Consider the following 22540-nt stretch of genomic DNA (forward strand, 5'->3'; position numbering starts at 1 on the left):
ATTCCGAAAGAGCCTTTCTCGGAATGCTTACAACAATGGCAGCACTGCTGGGAGAAGTGTGTGGAGTTTTAAGGAGACTACTTTGAGGGTGATTAGGTTTCCAATGCTCCAGTTATGCCAGTTTCTTTTCTTTGGCCAGAGGTTGGATACTTTTCTAACAGACCTCGTACAAGGCCCAACACACTACATGCAAGGCCACATTGAAGTGCTCACCTTTGCAAACACACTGAATGCTACGTTTTCCCATGCAAAATATGCTCTATGTAGGACAGGTTTAATCCCAATAAATATAAACGTGTGGTTAACACAATTTCTGTTTCATACCTATTCTAAAGCACCCATCAACAAAATGTTGCAGCAACTTGATGCAACAACACAGCATTCCACAGCCTATATTTTTGACTCCATGAATAGAAAGTTGGCACCCAACAAAATGAAGATGCAGCTACAAGGAAAGTAACATAGATTCCAAAGAAGCATTATACATTTTAAGAAAAATTAATTTTTTTTTGGTGGGAAGCCCCAGCATGTTACCTCGGTTCAGTGGAAAGGTGCCACATGCACTGTGGCCTATTGTATCCCACATAACGTTAAGGTACCATGTATCATGCAAAGCTAAAATGCTAAATTTCTGCTGTAGTTGACATAATGACGGCTAGCAACGCAATGGATCTTGGCCTTCCGAAAGACGATCTGTGGGAGCGAGAAGTTTTTTAATGCGAAATAATCACTGTATGGCTTACATAGTTTAAATAATGCAACTCTGCTAGGACCAAATTAGCAGTTTTAATTAGCCAACGAATTTGAATTTGGTTATTTCAAGTTACAGTAAAAGCTTGTTAATTCGCACCTCATTAATTCGAACTGACTCTCATGGTCCAGCCACGCAGCATAGGCGTCTAGGGTAAACTAACTCGTTATTTCACACGCGCATCAGCTCCTCCATCCTTAATTCAAACTGTGTGCTGCCGAACTGAGCGCCGCCACACGGTGGTAAAAAAGAAAAAAAGTACCCGCAATAAGTAATTTGGCGATAGTGCTGACCGAAAATAGAAAGAAAACAGAAAAAGTGCCGTCCCATGGAGTTTTGTCAGCCTAGGAAGAGTGGGCATGGCCTTCGAGACGAGAAGATAGTGCGCTTGCATCTAATCTTGAAGGCCATAGAGCGGGCCACTGGAAGCCAAGCCTAGCCAAGCCAGCAGAAAATACAACATGACGCACTCCACGATCAGGTAGCGCAGCTTGGAACGAGCGATTTAGTCCGGAAAGTCAAACTTTGGGACCTCAATTTGTCTGAAAAATGGGTCGCAAAATTGCATTAGCTCTATGGGAAACCTGATGGTGCATTTATGAAGTCCAGAATGCCCATTAAGTCCGAAAAATCCGTCGGCAACTGTAATGGAGCGAGCTCGGTGTTGGGCACCTATTTTTCAACTTCAAGGAGGGTGAAGATGAAGCTATGCTTCACGTTCACACTTTGGAAGACAAACCGATGGCCATCACTTTCAAAGAAAAAAAGCAAAAAGTGATCACAGAATATTTTCGCCAATAAATATTGTGAGTTAGAAGTGGTTTCTAGCAACCCGGTCCTTTCGTTAGTTTGAATTCGGTTTAATTCAAACTCATTAAGCGTCCCCGTGAAATTCAAATTAACGAGCTTTTGCTGTACCAGAATTTCACTGTACTAGCCAAGGAGGATAAAAGGGGGAAGGAAAGGTCACGGGCATCGTAACTGTCTCACCTTCTAGTGAACACCTGAACAGTGAAAATTCTACTAAAGTTATTATGTCGAATTTCCTTTCACTTTTGAATGAAACGTAACATTCCTACAGTTTGCCTCGGCCAAAATTAATCCCCACAAAAAGCTGCTGTGTAATGTTCAAGGTCGCATGCTTACGAGTTTATCACATTTAGTGTACATCTTTTCAGCCTTACCAAGCTTCCGCTCCTGAGGCACACACCTTGGCGTTATTACAGGAGCGTAATCTAGCAATTCAGCCTTATTTCTAACAACAGACAACACAGACACATCTCGTACCTCTAGTTTTTTCCATCTCCATGGCTCGCTTCTTGTGCTCCCAGGTGCCACCATCTGTCTCCTCATCCGAGTCGTACTCGTACTTCACTTTACCAGCACGAGCGCGTGCCTCATCAGCTCGTTTCTTGGCCTGCATCATCTCGAACAGAGCTCGCATCTGCGTCCAACAAAAAAGAGCCAAGGTCAAAAGACTGCTCAATACAGTCATGGAAGCCCCACAGTGAATTGTGGTTGCTCATACAGTGAGTGACACAAAAACCTTAATTTCAGTTTTTAAGGTGAAGGTTACTACAGTATAGACCACTTATAACGTAACCGCTTATAGTGCAGGACCGGATATAGTGCGGTCTTTCAGACTCCCGTTAATTTTCCCATAGCACTCCATGTATACAGGTAGCCGGGCCCGGGCCGGGCCCGGGCCGCAAAAATCGGCCCGTGCAGTGCTCTAATATACGTATCGCTTATAGTGCAGTTGCGGGAAGCGAAATACCGGTTACAGTGCAGCTGCCTGGGAGTACGAAGTCAGCGGAGATGGTGAACGCTCCGCTCCAACGGGCACCCCAAGGAGTGCTCGAGGAAGAAAGAGCGACGAAATGGAGGAGAAGGGCACGTGGTGCGAACGAACAGCCAGTGAGGCTGAAACCAGAATCTTGAGTGCAAGTCGTGAAATATCAAGGCGCGCATAGCGAGCGAGGGCCACGAAACTGCCAATGCCGGCCAACACTCGCTTCACGATAACGGCAGTAAACGAAACTTCAGGGGGCGGGCGGCGCTGGCACAGCACGGCGAAGGGCGCACGCGGAGACCGTGGAATGCGAGGGAGGAGGGCGGCGGGGAAGCGGATTTCGCCTCGGCTACTCCGCCGCTTCGGTGGCTCCCCTCGCCCTCCCTCGTAGCTCCCTCACTTTTGACTGTCACCGTGCGCGCCCGTCGTCGTGCAGGCGCCGCCGCTCCAGCCGGCCCGGCACCAGCTCCCCCGAAGTTTAGTTTTCTACCGTTATCAGGAAATGGGCGTTAGCCGGCCTGGGACAGCGCCGCTGCTTCCCTCTGCGCCGTAGCCGCAGGGTGCAAGGTCAACACGTGATTAGAAAGTAAAGGAAGCATAAAGGAGAAAGAAGGGTTCACTGACATTTTCTATGCGTGGCTACGGTAGCGTGGCTGAGACGTCGGCACGTACACGCATGTTCCGGCGCAACGCAGAATCGGCGACCTTGCCATTTGAGAGAAGGTGAAATTTCACGTTTTTTTTTTTTGTGTTCGCGCGCGACATTAAGGGGTCTCTCCTAACCTTTACTCTATGGCGGTGCCGGAGCAATGCCGGTCGGAGGCGCCGCCGCGTGAGTTGGTTTAATTATTGAGATTCGACTGTAAACTGAATGCAAACGTTCTAGCCGCATTCCTCGACTGTCGCATACGCGTGGCGGCTCGGTGCACATGTTTTGCATATGTGAGGGCTTTGAAAATTGTTGCTTTGGTTATAGTGCGGTACCGCTTATAGTGCGGATATTCGCGACTCCGGCGACTTACTTTATAAGCGGTCTACACTGTATTACTAAGGCAAAGATGCTTATCGCAATAGGGTGAATGCGATCGGCAACAACCTGGGAGGAGATTTGCTGAAACCAGAAGAGAAAACTGAACACGTGCTGGCATGTTCACATAACACGGGGGTCAAGTAGCGCAGGGAAGCTGCCATGGGGGCCCCGCCTACTGCTCTCAATCACGCATGCCCTGCGTCTTTTCTTCCTCACACAGGATCTAGCGGCCAGAAAACGTATCATATGATGGCAGTTTGGAGATGCACTGAACGTGGGTGCCAAAAAATCACATTTCCCGGAAACCTGTAAAAAAGCAGCACAACTATATGGGGTAACTTTTCGTGTTCTCAATGGCGAACGTTGGCGCCGAATCACACAAAATTGAATCATATGAATGAGGTTATACTGTACATTCTTTCTCCGCTTTATTTGTTACGGTATTTACGGCAATATGGCAGATTACACCAACTGTATCTTAAAAATTTTTACACTTAGTGCTGTCGTATGTCTTTGCTTGCCTTGCACTGCTCCATACGAAGATCATGTACTGGCAGCCCAAATGACATAGGCAACTAAGTTTGTCTCTCCCTTTTTTCCCCCCCAATACGCCCATTCTGCCATTTTGAATTGTACATTCGCCAAATTTGCTTTCTTTTTTAACGCATTAATGAAACTACTGTGAGCCAGCGACGCATCCTATTGCAATCGCTGTCAAGAAGTGCACGAAACACGCGTGAGTGATTCAAATCTGCGAGACCAATAAGAGCGCTTCCTGTGTACACACGGCGGCAGTAACGAATGGCAATGCTTTTTAAACTTTTCGTTCACTTCTTTTACTTTTATTCTTAACGGGGAATTATGAAGGTGTGGCTAGCTGAAGCTCAGATCTGTCCTCTTTACAAATGTTCCAAAATGACAGCGTTCGGTCAGCGCAAAGCCGCACGCTCCACAATGCGATGGGACCTCCCGACGCCAGATTTTCTACCCGTTTGCTGTCAACTGCGCACTAGAAAAGTGCAATTTTTTTCAAGTCTACATTCATTTCCCCCCTCTAATATTTCACCTACGTGATAAAGAAACACCCGAAAATTGTGAAAAAAGAAAGAATTGAAAATTAAGACCAAATCAACCATTGTTGCACGACGCATCAAAAAGACAACTAAGGTGCACGAAACTGTGGCAAAGAAGCGAAAAACTACACCAAAATGTAAAAAAAATGTGTCCTCACATGCAAAGGACTACATCCCAGGCAGGTTTTAGGTGCTCAAAGTACATATTTCGATGTTCAAATCAAATAAAACTTTGAGCTCTGTTTTCTCTCTCATTTTTTGTGTAGTTACGTTCAGTCATCCCAGTGCCATTTCACAACGAATGAAAACAAAATCATTTTGTCTTTCGCACTTCTATCCTCAAACATTGATGAGCGCAACAAAGCTGTCCATTTTTATCTGCACCTCATAAAAAAAATTTATAACGGGTTTCTTGCAGAAGTTGTTAGTAAGACAATATGCATAGGAATGTTCGAAAAAACATTTTGTACTTAATTTGGTATTTAAAAAACACACCAATCGCTTTATTGCACAGAATGGGCCTCTCTAAACATGCTGATGTAAAAATCTTTACGAACTTATGTGTAAATAATTCATTTGGGGATGACCATTAGAGGCTGTCAAATGTTGTAACTCAAAAACTAATAACTTAAAACTGATTTCACTTATGATATCAGCATAACAAATCACACCTGCAGGCCAAATTTCATAAATTTATTCCCATAAATAAAAAACAAATGTTTCATTGCTACGTCCCGGGACCCCTTAAAGAACTTCAAGTGGTCATAATTAATCGAAAGCCCTCTAACTAGTGGCGTCCCTCATAACCCACTATGCAGTTTTTGGACGTTAAACTTCATAACGTTTGTTTCTCAGTTCCATCCACAACAATATGCACTGATCCACAAATGGCAGAACATCATGGTACAATGATGGTGATTTCTATGATAATGTTACATGACAAAAGATGCGCTCTCCCTACAAGTCCTCACTTTGAGTAAATGTTTGAGTAAATGTGCACATTTCCATGGCTACCAGAACAGCCAGGATGCCAAGCAGCCCTCAGGTTGTCAAGAACAATAGGCAGCTGTTAAGATGAACTTTGATAAGCTGAACACTCCAAGATGCTGAACAGCTCAGCGCTAATTCCCAGTTGACTTGTCTTTGCTATGGTGATGCCTTTTAAGCACTTAACAAATTTATAACTTTTAAATCCTTTGTCCAGTTCCCACAGATGCAGTGCATTTCAATGAAGAATTCCTGGTGAGAAATAAATTCCAGGGGTTTCTTTCGTGTTCCTCTAAAAGGGGGCAATGCTAGATTTCGTGCCACAAGACTGTGCACATATCACAGAAGGCAATCCAGCATGTCTCACTTTGCGCTGATCTTCTAGCTGTTTCCACTGGTCGAATGTCAAGTCGGTGGAATTGAAGACCTGCTTTGCATAAGCAATCAACCCAGGATCTGTAATAAAACAAAAGCAGCTGTTATTTTTTTCTACTCCTTTTTAATGAAAATTACTTGAAACCAAAATAACATGCTCAATGCTCATGCCACTCTTGCATCCTCTGCAAGCTGCACAAGGTTGCATCATAGAAGGTTTCCTGCATCTAATCAGCATGACGTCTGCCTATGTGCCGCCAATGAATGCTTACAGCACTGTTTTGATTACCATTAGCAAAGAAGGCACATAATTTTATCCCAAGCGCACAGAACGAACTTATGGTGTTCATAAAGATGCACCAGCTCAGTATATCACGTTTATGCTGTACTGCAGCACATGAAACAAAGGCGCTCGGTTGGTTTGGTTCCAGCTCCTACAATAAGTTCAAGCGTTTGTGCGCAAGTACGTCAAGGCCCAAGCATACCAGCACAGATGCTACAGTCAAACCTCAATATAACGAAACGAAGTTGTACTTGCAGCGAAAAACTTCGTTATATCGAGAATTTCATTATGTCTAGGTTTCGCTAATTCAATAGAACTAAGAACTAAATAGTTCGTTACATTGAGGTTTGACTATTAATTTCTTTTTTTTTCTGCCCTTTGCTGATTCTATATGTCCTTTGCACTGCCTTCACACTCCATCAATGAGCCATGTCAAAAAGTATGCTATTATCTCATTCCTTTCAGCGGCTGCCCCATGGCTAGTACAGGTATATAATTTCATTCAGCTGTGCTTTTTAAGTTGTATGTGTAGTATGCATAGAGTGAACTCTCGTTAATTTGAACTCTGATATACTATCTCGAAATGTTAAATCAAAATTTCTTCCCGCCACAATGTCAACACCATGTATTTTCACCTATTTAAGTTCGTGCCGGACTGTAAATATCTCAAAATTTCGGCTGTGAAAATACCGAAGAGAAGTCACCCCCCAAAGCTTTTCATACTAGTATGTATCTGCGATATCACCAAAAATGAAAACAACTTGACGGCCATGGCGGCTTCTGATTATTGGTGCCAACAAACCTTCGCATGCACCTTATGGTTGCGCCGCATGGAGGCAGTAAAGACTCCTAGCTCTATGTTGTGCAAGGTTGAGCAATCCCTGCTGGAGAGGCCCTGCCCTCAATACGGGAGGAGCCTCTCTACCTGACCTTTTCCACTCAGAGCTAAGCGCACTTCCACACTTGGCGCACCGGCGACCAAGTATGTGTCAGTAAGAGCAACCAGCGCCTAACCATGGTGCCCAAATTCAACCCCCCCCCCCCCCCCCCCCGACAGCTCCCCCTGAGTAACAGAAACTGATCTGGAAGGCTATGCATTTGCTGTCGGCATGCTCATTGCAGGAGCCGGAAATACGCCATAGCTGCCATGTTATGGATACCCACGGGGCAGGGGTTGCCTGTGCACCAGAGCAGCATCGCTTGCACTCTCTTTTCACCCTAGCTCGCTAGTCGAATAACATGTCGCGCTCCCCATTAATACTTTGGCCCTTATTTTTCTCTATCATCGCTCACACGCACCTGCTCACTGCCACTTTGCTGTAGCTTCGCACAAAAGCGGCGAACTTTGAGCCGTTTAGGACGCTGTCAGCAACAATGTGTTTGAAGGGTCTTGAGCACGACGATCAGCGCTTTTTAGCGGGCACAATTGGTCCACGCACTGCGCTCAAACCAGGTGAGCATGCAGTCCCACAGCACAGTTTCAGTGAGATCACGGCTGGATAAGGACGCTCGCTTCATGCTCGTGCCACTGTGAGGCATACACAGAATGTCACTGGCGGGCATCTGCTCAAGGCAAGACAGATGCACTTCTCCGCAGCTTAGTTTTGGTTTTCTAAGTGAAACTGTATGGAATTCATTAGGCTGCAGCAAATGCTCAACCTGCAAGCTGGAAAATTCCCGGGAATAAAGAAATACTGTATTTATTTGAATACAAGGTGAGGTCTTTTCCACGGAATCCTGAGCCTCGAAATTGCCCCCCCCCCCCCCCCCCCCTTGCCTTATATGCGAGGCTGATAGATTCAAGTACTGTTATAATATGGTGGTAGTGGTGCTCCATTTCCGGCGATCCAGATTTTAGACAGTAACAAAAGTCACAGCAACTAATAAACATTTACAGGTGAGGCAGTACCGTATATTTGCACATAAAACCTGCACCAAGAATTCGAAATTAAACGTTCAACAGTAAAGGCAGGGTGAGGGTTATGTGCGAATTTCGCTTTGAGGCACGATTTCACAGCAGCGCGAAGCATGCTGCTGTAAAACCACACCGTAAGGCGAAATTAGCATATAACCTGCATGAATTTTACTGGGGCTTCTGATTATTCAGTATATTGGGCGATCTCCACCAAGTCTAAACAATCTTTCAGCTACTCTCTACCACCTTCAAGTCCATTTTCTCCGTTCCCCCAACTGTACCCTTACCTAATAATCGTGGATGCTTCATAATCTAATAAATATAGTACTTAATGCTTCACTTGAGCAGCACAATGTGACAAGACAGGCTAAATAAAGAGCCAGCGTCATTCCTAGGCTGAATGCGTGTAAAGTGAGGATCAACTCACCAGATTTAACAAACTCCGGTACTTCATTGGGTGCGTCGAAGTCCAGGTAGTCCGACGAACTGTCAGGAGATGGCTGTGGGTCCCATCTGCTATGTCGCTTTCTTTTTCGCCCCGTCTCGTTCGCAGAACCTTGCTGTTGATTCTGCTGCTGGGACTTTGCATCTGCGCCACCAGCCACACCCATAATGGCAAATGCGACCTAGTTCAAGCGAAACGAACACACTCCAGGAACTCTGGACAACAAGAGAACACTGTAGACCATCAGGTACTACTTTAGAAGCCAAGCCTGTTGCTATGTTTCACAGGTACTCCACCGGAACTATACTAGCGCTTGCCATAACCTCATTCACAGTAAGTTTTTGACTCTCTGACCATGCTTTTCTCCGTGCACAGTGACAGAATTACAATGGCAGATAATTTAACGGCCTAAATAAAAGATCTGCTTGACACAATCATTGAATTTTAACGTTTTTATTTTAAATGTAACAAACGCCATCGAATTCAGTGCAGTCGTTGACGAGAAAAATTATTTCTCCATTTCCATGTACAGTAAAATCGTGTTAATTCAGATATTACGGTAATGAAAAAAACAGTCACATTAACCTAATGTCCAATTATCGAGGATATCAAGAAAACAAATAAATACTTGCTAGGCCAATCTGCCTTTATTTACTCAGTACCTTCGCAACCCTTGGTTCTATTTCACACAATATCAGTACAGAAGCGGCAATTAAAAATTAAATTATGGGGTTTTACGTGCCAAAACCCCGATCTGATTATGAGGCACGCCGTAGTGGGGGACTCCAAGAATTTTGACCACCTGGGGATCTTAACGTGCACTACAACGCAAGCACACGGGCGTGAGTCAAACGGTACAGTACTGCTCATAGCAACAACTCCAGACATAACCACGGTTGCTACTGACACGATCATGCATGGTGAATGCGCAGTTCTGAAGGCATGAGGCATGCGGCCAACATGCGCACTGAGTTAGAACATAACTACTGAATGCTCCAGCTGTTACGGACAAAAAAAATGCGGTTGTTATCGACGCGATCACGAATAGTGACTATGCAGTTTTGAAGACGCGCTGCCAAATCGCACACTAAGTCAGAACGAAACTAGCTTGCCTCAACTGTTAAGAACGAAACCGTGGTCGCTATCAACACAATCAGGGATTGCAGGAACGCGCGCCTATCTGCACTCTCCTCCTAGCACGCAGCCGTACCGTGTCTTGGAGGTAATCTCTCCGTGAAAAATGCAAAGGCCAAGCCGAGACAGTTGGTCCCGTGATGTGCATTGGGTTCCTGCGCGTCTAGTGTTAGCGGTCATGTGATCTCAAGTTTCCGAGACACCGTGCTTGCGTTGTCACAGCGAGTTCGCAGTCATCTAGTGAGATCTGCCAATGTTTGCCGGAGCACGCATGACACGGATAAGACTATTAACTTTACTTCGTGCAGTTGCCTCATTGCTATCGCCATCGCCTTCCTGGCAAAATGGTGACTTTTTTTCATTTTGCTCAGGACGAATATAGGTACATATTTTTTACACTGTTGTTTTTAATTTGTGGACGCCAGGTGCGAGCACTAAGCGCGGTCAACCATGGCGTCCAAGATTTATGGCGCCGTGCCACTTGAATGTGGGACGCCGTGGGCCACGTCGATGCACTGCTCTCAGCGGGATATGCACTGCATGTGCTGGCACTATTAACCGCGCTATTACGGCCCAATCTTCTTGCGACTGGTTTGTAAGTGCTTACTAAAAAGATGCTATTCGCCAGGAATGCTGTGGGAATTTGTGAAGTTGTTCTTACTGCTGAAACTTCAAAACCTAGAATTACTGAAATTCACAGTTTAGCTAAGTTTTTTGCGGCAAGTACAACTTTGTTATATCAAGGCTGGACTGTATAATGAAATTTCATTGCCACCCCGAAGGAATGCCTAGACAATAAAAGGAAACTTCTGCAGAGGCAGATGGTAAAATGGTTGAATTACAAGTGGCTGCTTGCGAATGCACCTCTCAAATTGCGCACCTTGCAACCAAGAGCAATCGTCGAAGTGGAGCAGCATCATGTACCATAGTCCAAGTGCGATAAGATTTTATTGCACCCTACATGCTGTATGCTTTGGGTGCAAGGGAATGCAGGCAAGGGTGAGCTAAGAAGCATGGTGGCTTGAGCGCTGTATTTCCATGCGTTGCAACGTGTATCATTTTCTAATGTGGCCATAACTTTGCATGGCTGGCAGTGTAGCTGAGCGCCTGCGCAGCCCGCATGTGGCAAGATAGCATGGCATCATGTGCCCTGTCTGCCAACACGTTGAAGCGAAAGGCAGATGAAGCATCGGCTACCTGCTACCGTCATTTTTCCTGACAGTGTCGTCCCACTGTGGGCAACACTATCAGCTGCGGGGACGTAGTGGATGCAAAAGCATGGTTGGCTTCGCTTCGTACCACCGATGGGAAGATACTGTCAGCACGGAATAAAACCATATCTCTCATCGCTGACACTGAAATTTAAAATGAATTTTTTTTCTCATTGAAATTTCCTTTTTCCGACTGCCTGATAATTTGGAAAATATTGCAGCCCCCTCCATGTAAGAAAAATAAATCGGCAACTTGATGCATAAAAGGTTGAATTTCTATACAACGAAATTTCATTACAATGAAGCAAATTGCAGATTTTATGGACTTCGTTATATTAACTGCACACCCAAATGAATGAGAGTTCGACGCCATTAAATAATACATATGCCTACCGGGACAAACAGACGAGTCCGAATTATCCCGATTTTTCAAATCAACGAGGGTTGAATTAACAAGGTTTTACTGTATTTAGATAGGAGCCCCTAAGCTAAAGCTTCCTTTTTCCTGGCAATCAATGTCCAAATTCTAAGGGTGAGCCTCATACACAACTTAAATATAGTAATTCAATGTGAATCTCTTTGGAAAGCCATAGGAAAGCCATAGGGACTAGGCACTGACCGATGCGGCTGGAGGGTGGCAAAGCACCCGACTCCTCAGCTCGCTGCTTGGCTGCCGAGAGGGCCTGGACACGCTCCTGAAAGCGATGGTACTCCTCCCCGTCCTTGTTTCGTAGAAATCTGAAAACAAGCAGGCAGTGAGTTAGAAACTGCTCGACGGTTGGTATGTGCGCATATTTTTTTTTTCACCTTTGCACTGACTGAACTGACTGTTCTGACGGTGAAACAAAGGATATTATTCAAATTAACTATGCATCACCAGATTGCCTAGACCTACACTGGCAAGTAGTACAGCACATACCTCCACCAGGAAACCTTTGTAGCAATTTAGTCTTTTCTGTGGACTACGTGTTAGTAGTATGTGGACATCATTAAAAAAAATCGTCGGCCCTTCTACTCTGTGAAGATGGTTAACCAGCGAAGCTGAAACGTGCGGCCCCGGTGTTTATCACTGCGTTAATCCCAAGGGTTCATTAAATTATTTTTCAATTGTGAGGTTACACATGTTCGGCTGTGACAGAGAGAATGACATCACTGACAGTATGCCTGCAGTCCGCGCTTGTCGCTTGCGTTCGATGTCTCGAGTTTGCTCAGCGCGTGGATAGCAGCATTCACCCGCCATTGCCGTTTGCGATTTTTCAAAATTAAATTGCTTCAAAATTAAATCTGTCCTTTACGCAAGACAATGAATGGCTCATACCCCGTTAAGCAATGGCCCATTGGGGGTAAACGCGGCCTCCCCATTACGACAGAAGTGAAATTATATGCTGGAATGATTGGCGGCAAAGCAGCCAGCTGTGAAAACAGATGACGACGAACACGGGAGCAGTGGCACGAGCGCGTGCTGTGCACGAGCCAACGAGCCAGCTGCAGAAAAAGACGCCAACGCTCGATTCAATCCCATGACAACAGAATGAGGCATCAATCTCTCAAATACAATGTGAATTATTATATTAAATCTTTGAATGTGGTAAGTTCCAATACATATTCTAAGTGGAGTGTGACATCACAGCTTAGGCTGTGTTGAGCTAGACTACTTGTTGCATGATGAAAAATGGAACTGGTGGTTACATGTGTCAGTGTCAGTAGGGCTGTTGCAGTACAGTCGAGTCCCGCTACAACGAAATTCATGGGACACGTGAAAAATTTCGTTGTGGCAGAACTTCACTGATGCAAAATTAGTACAATCGAACCCACTTATAACGATACTGGTTTTAACAATATATCGGTTATAACAATGAAAAGCTGCTGCACCGTCAACTTTGTATGTTTTTTATGGTAAAATAACCCGCTTACTACAATGCCCCCATGTCGCATTATCGGTAATAGCGATAAGTATGGCTACTGGGTGTCCGTGCCGAGAGGGAATGAAATGCGAACACCTTAAAAAGAAAAAAAAAAAAAAATCGAGCCGTTGCACGCGGTGGCATGCAACGGCTCAATGGCTCCATCTTTCTCCACATTGCCAGCCTCGCATGCCCCTCTTCCGTGGCCCTTCCACCCCTCTGAACACGAATTGGCTGCGTCCATAGCTCTACGCCGCGCCACCCTCCGAAACACGAATGGACCGCGCCAACTGCGCTGGGCTGGCGAAGCGACGACAATGTGCGACGCAATAGAGCCAAAACGATTCTACCGAAATGAAGCGACGGAATTCGAAACGCCATAGTCATCATTGAAAATCATACTGGAATGACAGCAACACCGGAACGCTCCGTGCCTATATGTGCCTTTACAGCCTTTATTGAGTTTACTGCCATGCTGGCCGCGTGCTTTCAGTCGCCATCCATGATCGCGTCGATAGCGACCGCGATTTCGTTTGCAGCGGTTGTGGCAAACAGTAGTTTCGATTTGACTCAGTGCGTGCGTCGGCTGTGTGCCTTCAGAAGTGCAAAGCTGCCATGCATGATCGCGTCGACAGCATTCGCGGCAAACAATAGTTTCGTTTTTACTCAGTGCGCACCAAAAATGTTGAGGATGAAGAGGTACGTCTACATCGCGATGGGTGGCGACCTGGCGAAAAAATAATCAGGCTGTGTGTGTCGTAGTGAAAAGCGTGTTTCAGATAAAGACACGCGCCGCAGCCCTTCTTTGAAAGTAGTCGCGAGGCCTTCGCCGCTGCAAGCGCTAATCAGTCACGAGATGACGAGAATTGCAGCTTCCGCACTGCCTTTATACAAAATAGAAACAGGATTCTGCTGATTCATTTAGTAAATAAAAACGTGCTGACGTAGAAAGCAACTGTTTGTTGTTTTCTTCATACCCGTGATAATTCGACATTCGGTTCGGTCCCGTGAAATCCGAATTAACGAGGTTTTACTATAGCAGTGCCATTCTTGAACGCCGACAGCCGCAACTTGTTGCACGCGATCAGAGTGTGCAGCAAGCAGAGTTAAACAGTTAAATACAGTGGAATCTCGATATGAATCTCACGGGGTCACGAAAAATATTCGTGTTAGCCGAAATTCGTATCATCAAACACAATTAAAACTAGCTAAATTAAGGGGGGACGTGGGGATCAGATCGCGAAAATCGCGAGAAAAATAGATTTTTGAAAACCACGCGTTTGGGTATCTGCAACGCCTAATCTACGCTGCATCAAAATGGCTTGGCTGAAAACGCACTAAAAGTGCCCGAAAAAGTTTAATTCATCAGTGCGCAGGGTGAGAAAACAGCTTTAAATTGCGCAAAATCACCGCAGTTCACCGGAGCCATATCTCGTATTTCCCGCCACCGAGCGCCGCCATCTTGGTATCGTTCGAAAGCTCAAAGTTTCGCCGTTCCGCTTCTCAATTCATCCATCGTCGCCATCTTGTAACAAACGCACAAACACAAAAGAAGCGCGGGTCTGCGATAGGTAGTCACAGGGGCCCTCCGATGAAAGCGGGCCTCCGATTGGCTGCCGTGCTGAAAAGCATCTCTCCAGTGGTTGCTGCTCTGGCAGGGGCAAGATGGCAACCGCAGTTGACTGCTTCGTAAACCACGCCGGCGTCTTCACTTGACACACAGAACTCGGATTACTGAGAGCTCCCAGGTTAGTGATGGAGCGACGATGGCGAATAAACTTTGGACGAAGCACGCCTTCGGAATACGGAAGTGCTCCTACGGCAAGAAAAATACAGCGATTAGCGGGAGAAGCGGAGGAGCACCGGAATGAACGAGCGCAACCTTGCACCGTGGATTACATGCCGCGCTATCTTGCACCGTGTGACTCCAGCAGCGAAACCGACAATCGCCCTGTGCCATCGGCACCGATAACACAGCCGACGGAAGACGCGCCAACGGAGGCTCCCGCGCCTCGGCGTACGGCCGCGCGAATCAGCCGAGATCATATCTCGGTAGACATAGCTCGCTGCGACTAGGCAAAATGGCGCAAACTCAAAGAACGTGGCCCGAAGCACGGCAGCCACTCCGTCCGATGGCACGCGGAAAAGGAGGAAAAGCACAAAAGCAACAAAAGCGCCACGGCTTCAAACTCTTCGCGCCCAGTCGCGGCCTCCGTGCTGTCCGGCATCGCGTCTGCGCCTCCGCACCAAAAGAGAAAGGGAGAAAGCGCGTGACTGCGCGCTGTTCTCTTTCGCGGCCGTCGGTGGGGCGGCGTTTATTCGTATCAACCGACGCGGGTCGAAAATCGATTCGTAACAACCATTTTCTAACACGTTTCAAAGTAATGGGGCTCGGCCGGGACCGCAGAAAAATTTGTATCATCCGGAAATTCGTATTAGCCGTTATCGTATCATCGAGATTCCACTGTAAGTTAATACAATCAGCAGCCGGGTGGAGGAAGGTGGCGTGGAGGGGCACTGGCCCTCCCTGCCATTATAGTTTTCTCACAACAGCTCTGTCATCCCCCTGTTTTGACTTTTTTTCATACAGCCCGGTTATAACAATTATCGGTTATAACAATGGAATTTTCGTATCACTTGAATATTGTTATAAGTGGGTTCTCGACTGTATGTATATATACGTACGCCAAACGGCAAATGAAACCGAAACCATCGTCCGGGAAATCTTCGTGATAGCGTGAGGGCAAAGGTTGAGACGTAGCGAAGGCGGTCAATAAAGTGTCAACTTCATGAAAGAATGCATTTCGCGCCGCTGTTACAGCTTTTTTGTACATTGCGGCTGACGCCTAACTCAACGCACGTGCCCAGTCGATCGCGAAACACTCATTTTGCGGCACATGCACCGTCGCAATGAAGCGGTTTGAATTATCACAATTTCATTGCATAGTTATACGTCGGCAAACTTGGCAAGCTTGCGCTTACCGGAAGTTTTATTTCCAGAAGTCGGTCAGCCTGGATTTCTTGCACTTCACGGCAAGCAAAGGCGCTAACGAGAGTCTCACAGTCCGTTAAAAGAGCCATCGCACTGTGATTGTCGTGGGCTCTGTAACTTTTAAGATGAGGTCAAAAGGATTCATTACTTTCAAAGCAGTCGCCCGAGTCGGTCTGTCTAGCGGGTTGTCATTTTACCCAGACGACGAGACGAGACGTTGGCATCATGTTGACACAGCGGCGGCGGCCGCCGTATCTTGAAAGCAATCTGCGCCGTGCACAAAGTGCGCGCCCTCGCGAGCCTAATCTTCAAGGCGATCTGCGATGTGACCAAAGTGCAGCTAGTGCCAGTAGAGTCGTGTGCGCTGTGCTTTGACATTCAGTTTGCGCTGGAGCAAGAGACGGCACGGAGGTCAATTCGCTCGCTGCTACTGCTGCACCTTCTCATTCCAGCATGTTGACAGAGTTTCCGCAGTCATCGAGCGAGATGTGTTCATGTTTACCTGTGCGCGTGTGACACCGCGCTTGGTGATTTAGTTAGTATGCAAATGTTTACAAGTTTATACAGCCGATAAAACACCGATCCTTAGTTCGTATAGCTGTATACTAATCTGCTATCGCAATCGATGCTTCACTTTTTGGGCGAAACTGGGAAATTTTTTCCTTCCGCTTTCTGCCTCGGCGATCACATGTGCCTTTTCTTCGAGAGTGAGAAACTTAGGCTTCTTTGTTGGCGTAGCCATTTCAACCGGACGCGCACACCACAGAAAACGGCAGCGATTGTGGTGATCCCGTGCAGTCTCGCGCAGGCGTGTTATGACCCTGTGTGGCTATGGATTGCAGTGGCGTAAATCGGTACTTTGAACTTGATTTTGTTCGCGAAACCCTCGTTCAAGCGGACATATGATCATCACAGCTTTGGAAGGGCCTTCTAATTTGACTACTCGGCAGTTCCAATTTCAATTCAGTCCCAGTTTCGTTCTCAAAAAGTGGGTTGAAGTGGAAATACCGAATAAAATGCCTTCGTTATGGAGATACTTTTTTTTAATTACTTTCTATGGGCAGCTGATTGGCAATCGGAAAATCTTCGTAGTGGCGGAAATTTTGTTGAAGCGGCATTCGTTGTAGGGGGACTTGACTGTAGTTGCAAGCCACATGACCATTTCACCTGTGTCAGCAAGAGCTGAATGCATGCCACTACATCAGCCACTCTTTCCCTCTCCATTCCACAGGATTTGATACAGCATAAGCCTGCCCTTAGCTGTCACGTCTATCAGAATACGAAGTGGCTCTGTCATACACCAAATGCAAGCACTCTACTTTTAGCGAGAGTTTATTGCACTGGACTGACCAATCTAAGCATCACTGCTTCTAGTTGGTTAGAATCCATGATAGAATCTGTAAGCGCGACTGAACGAGGACGTAGAATTGTTATATGTGACCACCGCCTCCGATTTCCATAAAACAATGAAGAAGCCTGCTCAACATGTAAGAAACTGCATGTCAGTGGGCTTGCATCTTGAATTAGTCGCATTAAATGAGGATATATATTTAATAATGTGTCGAGTGTTCGAGGAACCTATCCTTGACACCCCAATTATGGAGTTGGCAACTATCTGATCAAGCAAAACAAAGAAAGAAAAGGCTGGAGAAAAATTTTGTGCCAATGCTTCGCCAAAGCAAAGGAGGAAGCGGGACTCGAAACACTCACTCGTAGGCCGGGTCGTCGATATGGGCCACCCTGGCAGCCTCCTCAGCAGACTGGCCGTTGATGGCCACACAGATGGCAACCCGCTCAATGGCTCCCTGGACAGCCTTGCCTTCTGGAGAAGAAACTGGCAGGGCCCCCTCTCAGACACATACACCACACAACCTCCTGCCAGGTGCCTCCACGCCCACTGCGGGCCCCCAACAGGGACGGAGGAGGAAAGAAGAGAGACCAGTGGCAGATGCCCCCCACACATAGCTGAGCAGGCTCAATGCAACGGGCTCCTTTCTCAACATTAAGCAAGCTTGCATAGAACTTAGCAGGATGGCCAACTGGGCTAGTCGGTGATTCATCATTGACTCATAAGCGAACAGTCCATAAAGGACATAACCAGAACAAAAAGGTGGAAGTCAGTTCTAATCTCTATCCTGTTCATGTCCTAGTTCACCTTTTGCGCTGTTAACTAAGATTTACTGACTTGCATGAAAGTTACCAAGTGTGTCAGCAGGCCCCATCTTATAACTTGCGTCAATTAAGTGAATGTGGAAGAGACTGCACACATCATGCACAGACACTCGGAACTGATATTTTCCCACAAAATGTGCAGGTACTATACTCATGAAATAAAACGCAACAGGGAAATTCTAAAATACAACATGCAATAAGCGCAATTACTCAAAAGTGATGCCACGCCGCTATTCATTTCGGCTCTGAAGGTGGCATTAACTCCAATCTAAACATAAGATCTTAACATAAGAGCCATAGTTACGCCTATGTAACACGAACTAGAGACGGCAGAAACTAAAGTACTTATATTAGACCCAAATTTATGTGTTACATTCCACGAGGATAGTACCTATAACAACAATGTGGCACAGCATGACACAAGTGCGCTGCACGCTAATGTAAACAACCAGTAGCACACATAGTTAGGCGAATTGATGCCAACATAAAGTGCATTGTGTTGCTACCTTTGTATCTTATTTTATGTTGTGCTGAAGCAAACATGTCATACAATGTGAATGTGTACTTATCCTTTCCCCTGAAAAATAAATGTCAGTTGCGAGATCTAACATTTAGGGGAGAGTGCCATTTAATACTGATTTGTGAGGTTCATCATCCAAAAGCTACAAAGAGACAGCAGCTGAGGGCTCCAGCCTAATTTATTATGACCAGAACAGGTCACCCCTCTCTACCTCTAAAAGCAGCTGCCACAGCTGGGAATAGAACCTACACCTCCACAGTCAGTGGTGGAGTGGCATAGCCAGTGATAGTACAGTATAGACCACTTATAACGTAACCGCTTATAGTGCAGGACCGGATAAACTACGGTCTTTCCAGACTCCCGTTAATTTTCCCATAGCACTCTATGTATACGCGCATTGCTTATAGTGCAGTTGCGGGACATGCAATACCGTTTACAGTGCGGCTGCCTAGAAGTTCGGCAGTCAACCTAGATGGCAAACGCTCCCCTCAAGCCACAAATACCGTATTTACTGGAATATAACGCGCACTTTTCCGCTAGAACAGGTCCAAAAATTGCGTGCGCATTAGAATCGACTACGACCCTAAATCTACGTTACCATATAGCCGTCGGCATTTCAAAATGGCCGCCTCGCACACGCGTCGAGCCTAGCTACCGTAGCTTCCTCCATGTGCTGCAGTACACGTACTTAGGCAATAGTCTACTGTCTGTCTTCACGCTCTCTGCGTCTGCTCTATCAGCATGAAATACCGAGTTCATCATGATGCCGCATTTAAAAGGGAAGTGATCATGTGTGCGGAGACGGACAGAAATCGGGCCGCATCACGGGCGTTCGGAGAATCCGAAACTTGCGTTCGGGACTGGCGCAAACAGAAGGAGAGGATTTTCACCAGCAAAGCAATGCGGAATGGTTTCAGTGGACCTGAAGCAGGACGAAATCTGCGATGATCCACTTTGGCGATACGATCGCCTTGGCCCTATCTTGAAAGCAATCTGCGACGGAGAAAGTCCGCCGCGCGCCGTGTTTTCGCTGCTTTCGGGTCGCGTTGAAGCGAGAGGCATGATAGCACGAAGGTCAATTCGCTCGTCGCGCTTCGTCACTCAACCGTTTTGACAGTTCGTTTCCGCAGTCAACGAGCGAGATGTGTTCGTTTGCTTATGCGCGCGTGACACCGTGCTTGTTAATTTATTTAGTAAGCGAATACGGAAACCTAGAGCACGGTGACAGCGACGGCAGAAATGCACCTGGAGTGTCCATTATTGCAATAAAATAGTTGTTTTGGTTATAGTGCAGTACCGCTTATAGTGCAGATATTCGCAACTCCGGCGAATAACGTTATAAGCGGTCTACAGTGTACAACATGGTGGGTGTTGTGTACCCTCTCATCACAGCCTTATGTGCACCGATGTGATCCATTTAAAGATTAACTTCAGCCAACTAGCTAGCCCTACCAACTTTGCTTTTAAAAAGTTAATATGTTTCATAGATCGAAATTCTCACTAAATTAGAATCTAATAACACGAAAACAGTCTTGCTAAATACTAGTTACACTGAATCCTCAACAATTCGTGTTGAACCATGAATATATGTAGTTATCTTTACACTGCAGCATGCACTCATGCTGCAACCTGACATGATTCCAACTAATTATCGTGCAGGGGGTGTATCCTGCAAGTGTCCGCTTAGTGGACTGTCCACTTCGGCTGCTGTTGAAGTGCTGAATGCCTGGCCTGGAGTACCAGTGTAAAGGAGGCACGCACCCCCAGCCAGTCTCCTCAATGGTACAGCTACAAGCCATCAGCGGCGACCGAAATGGACAGTCCACACATGAACATTTATAAAATACCCCCTCCAGCATTTTCAGCTTTCAATGTGCTGCAGTATGAAAATGCAAAGGCCACATCTTATGTTCTAAACAAACAAATTAAATAAGAACATCTTTATAATACTTCATTACAATACAATGCTCTGCCTTTTTCTTTTTTTATGTACACTGCCTGGGACTGCTAGTTCCAGCAAAAGGGTGCCACGTGAGGCCTGCAAGCCTGATCTTGCGTGTTAGAGCTGCCATTGCAGCACTGGAATGTCACAATGTTCCCCTACAACAGCTATTACAGCCATTAATCTTACACAGCACACTTACACAGCAAGACCAGCCTGCAACAAGCTAAGCCTGTGTGTACTGCAAGTTTACGTTCAGTATTGTACTAACAAACCTTACTAAAAGCGGAGTCACTCCAAACATATAACGTGTACAGACATTCGCTGCAAACGTAAGCAGATGGTCAATCACATCCTAGAGAATGGCAACACAAGAATTACTTCATATACAGGTGAGTCCACTTATAATGAAAATTACCATCATACGGGATACATTCCCTTCATACGAGTGTTTGTAATTGGCCAATTGCACCAAAGGAAGGCTGAAGAGGCACGAAAAGATTAGATCGAAAGGCCGGCAACAATTTTCTTGCTTCAACATATACCCGAAAATTGCTTTTTCTGAAAGAATTTCAGAGCATACAAGTGTTCATCCCCAAGGCTCCTAGTGAAGCCCAGCTGTTACAACAGCGGTTCTCAAATGGGGGTCCGCAAAACCCATGCCTGCAAAATAGGGGTGTGCGAATATTCGGTTGAATATGAACATTCGAATCAAATGGGATATATTGCTGGCTGTGCAAGAGCAAAACACAGTTAGCATTTGTTTCTATCTAATCTAATGATAGTCTGCTGAATTTTGTGATAATTTCGCGATGCAGGCTAAATTCTACCTATAAAGCACACTTCGCCACTAAACTTCTAAACTTCGCAGGAAAGCCAGCCTCTCAGCAGCAAGGGGCATGGGTTTGTGGACCCCCAGCGAGGTTTTTTCTTCTCCTTTCTTTCTTTTTTTTTTTATTGCTGACAGCAAGTGCGATGAGTGACGACTGGCACAGGGTCAAATGCCTCCGAGTTTACGGGCATTTGATGTGGTATAATAAGGCACAGTTTGGCGAGGTCAGCTAGTGGAAATACTCAATTTTCCAAGTTAACAAAGGCAAAATGCACAATGTTTTAGTATAACGGCTTACTAGTATAGTTTTGTAACATTGACAATGTAATTTCAATGTTCCAACATATCAAATTAAGCCAACTTGCTAATAAATGCATGTGCATATTATCGATGTTCGATTCAATATTCCAAGCTTAAGTATTTGTATTCGATTCGTATTTGAAAATTCTAATATTCGCACACCCCTAGTTCCCAGTTCCTCATTCCCAGTTCCGGGACCTGCTCCCATAACTGTGGCAGCAATCTGCACAAGATAATAAAAAAATAAAGGACGCCACAGTGTTCGTTGTGAATTTTGTTCGTCGAAAAAAAATATATATATTTGACCCCCCCCTGCCCCGTCAATGCAAAGGGTCCCCTGTCACTTCCACCAGTCCACAGGTGGTCTCCAACACATCCATGGCTGAGAATCACTGTGTTACAAGGTTGATATACAAGCAAATGCAGTTAAAGCAAGCAGTGTCACCAGTTCCCTCATTTTTATCATTATTGTCCTGCAGTAAAGGATGCTTCTCTCATTGTTGCAAGCTTCCATCATGTCAATGTCATTTCCAGTATGGTCATTGGCACACAATTACAAAAGCACTACAGCTTTTGAGATCACTCAGTCACAAAGGGCGGTTACCAGCTACCACTATACATATTTGCACACAAAAGCAAATAGAATTCTGCACTTATTACTGCCCGCCAGCACGCATGACACCTGGGAACATGTGCGACTTCTCTGGAACCATTTTTAGAAATAAGGTGCACGTGAGCATTTACTATGCCGAGTTTTTGTTTTGCACAGTTGTTATATTTAGGATATTGAACAAGTGCATGCACTTGCAGGCACTGCAGCATTTTCTAAACAGAAAAAAAAAAAAATCACTGCCTAAGGTATGCACATAAAAAGCATCATAC

At 45.7% G+C, this 22540-nt stretch overlaps 1 protein-coding gene across 2 annotated transcripts in view; it reads right to left on the reverse strand.

Annotated features, from left to right (window-relative positions):
• LOC119442351 (SURP and G-patch domain-containing protein 1-like) overlaps positions 1-22540 on the reverse strand; it is a 35681-nt gene that overhangs the window by 7625 nt on the left and 5516 nt on the right. The window contains exons 5-9 of one of the 2 annotated variants that reach the window (XM_037707195.2): positions 17603-17714; positions 11616-11734; positions 8634-8795; positions 6001-6089; positions 2039-2195 (exon numbers count right to left, since the gene is read on the reverse strand). In XM_037707195.2, coding sequence (XP_037563123.1) covers positions 2039-2195; positions 6001-6089; positions 8634-8795; positions 11616-11734; positions 17603-17714 — 639 coding nt within the window. Of the gene's footprint in view, positions 1-2038; positions 2196-6000; positions 6090-8633; positions 8796-11615; positions 11735-17602; positions 17727-22540 lie in introns of both variants that reach the window. The other variant, XM_037707194.2, reaches the window with a different exon arrangement.

The sequence above is a fragment of the Dermacentor silvarum genome, chromosome 2 (assembly GCF_013339745.2).
Source record: "Dermacentor silvarum isolate Dsil-2018 chromosome 2, BIME_Dsil_1.4, whole genome shotgun sequence".
Taxonomy (NCBI): domain Eukaryota; kingdom Metazoa; phylum Arthropoda; class Arachnida; order Ixodida; family Ixodidae; genus Dermacentor; species Dermacentor silvarum.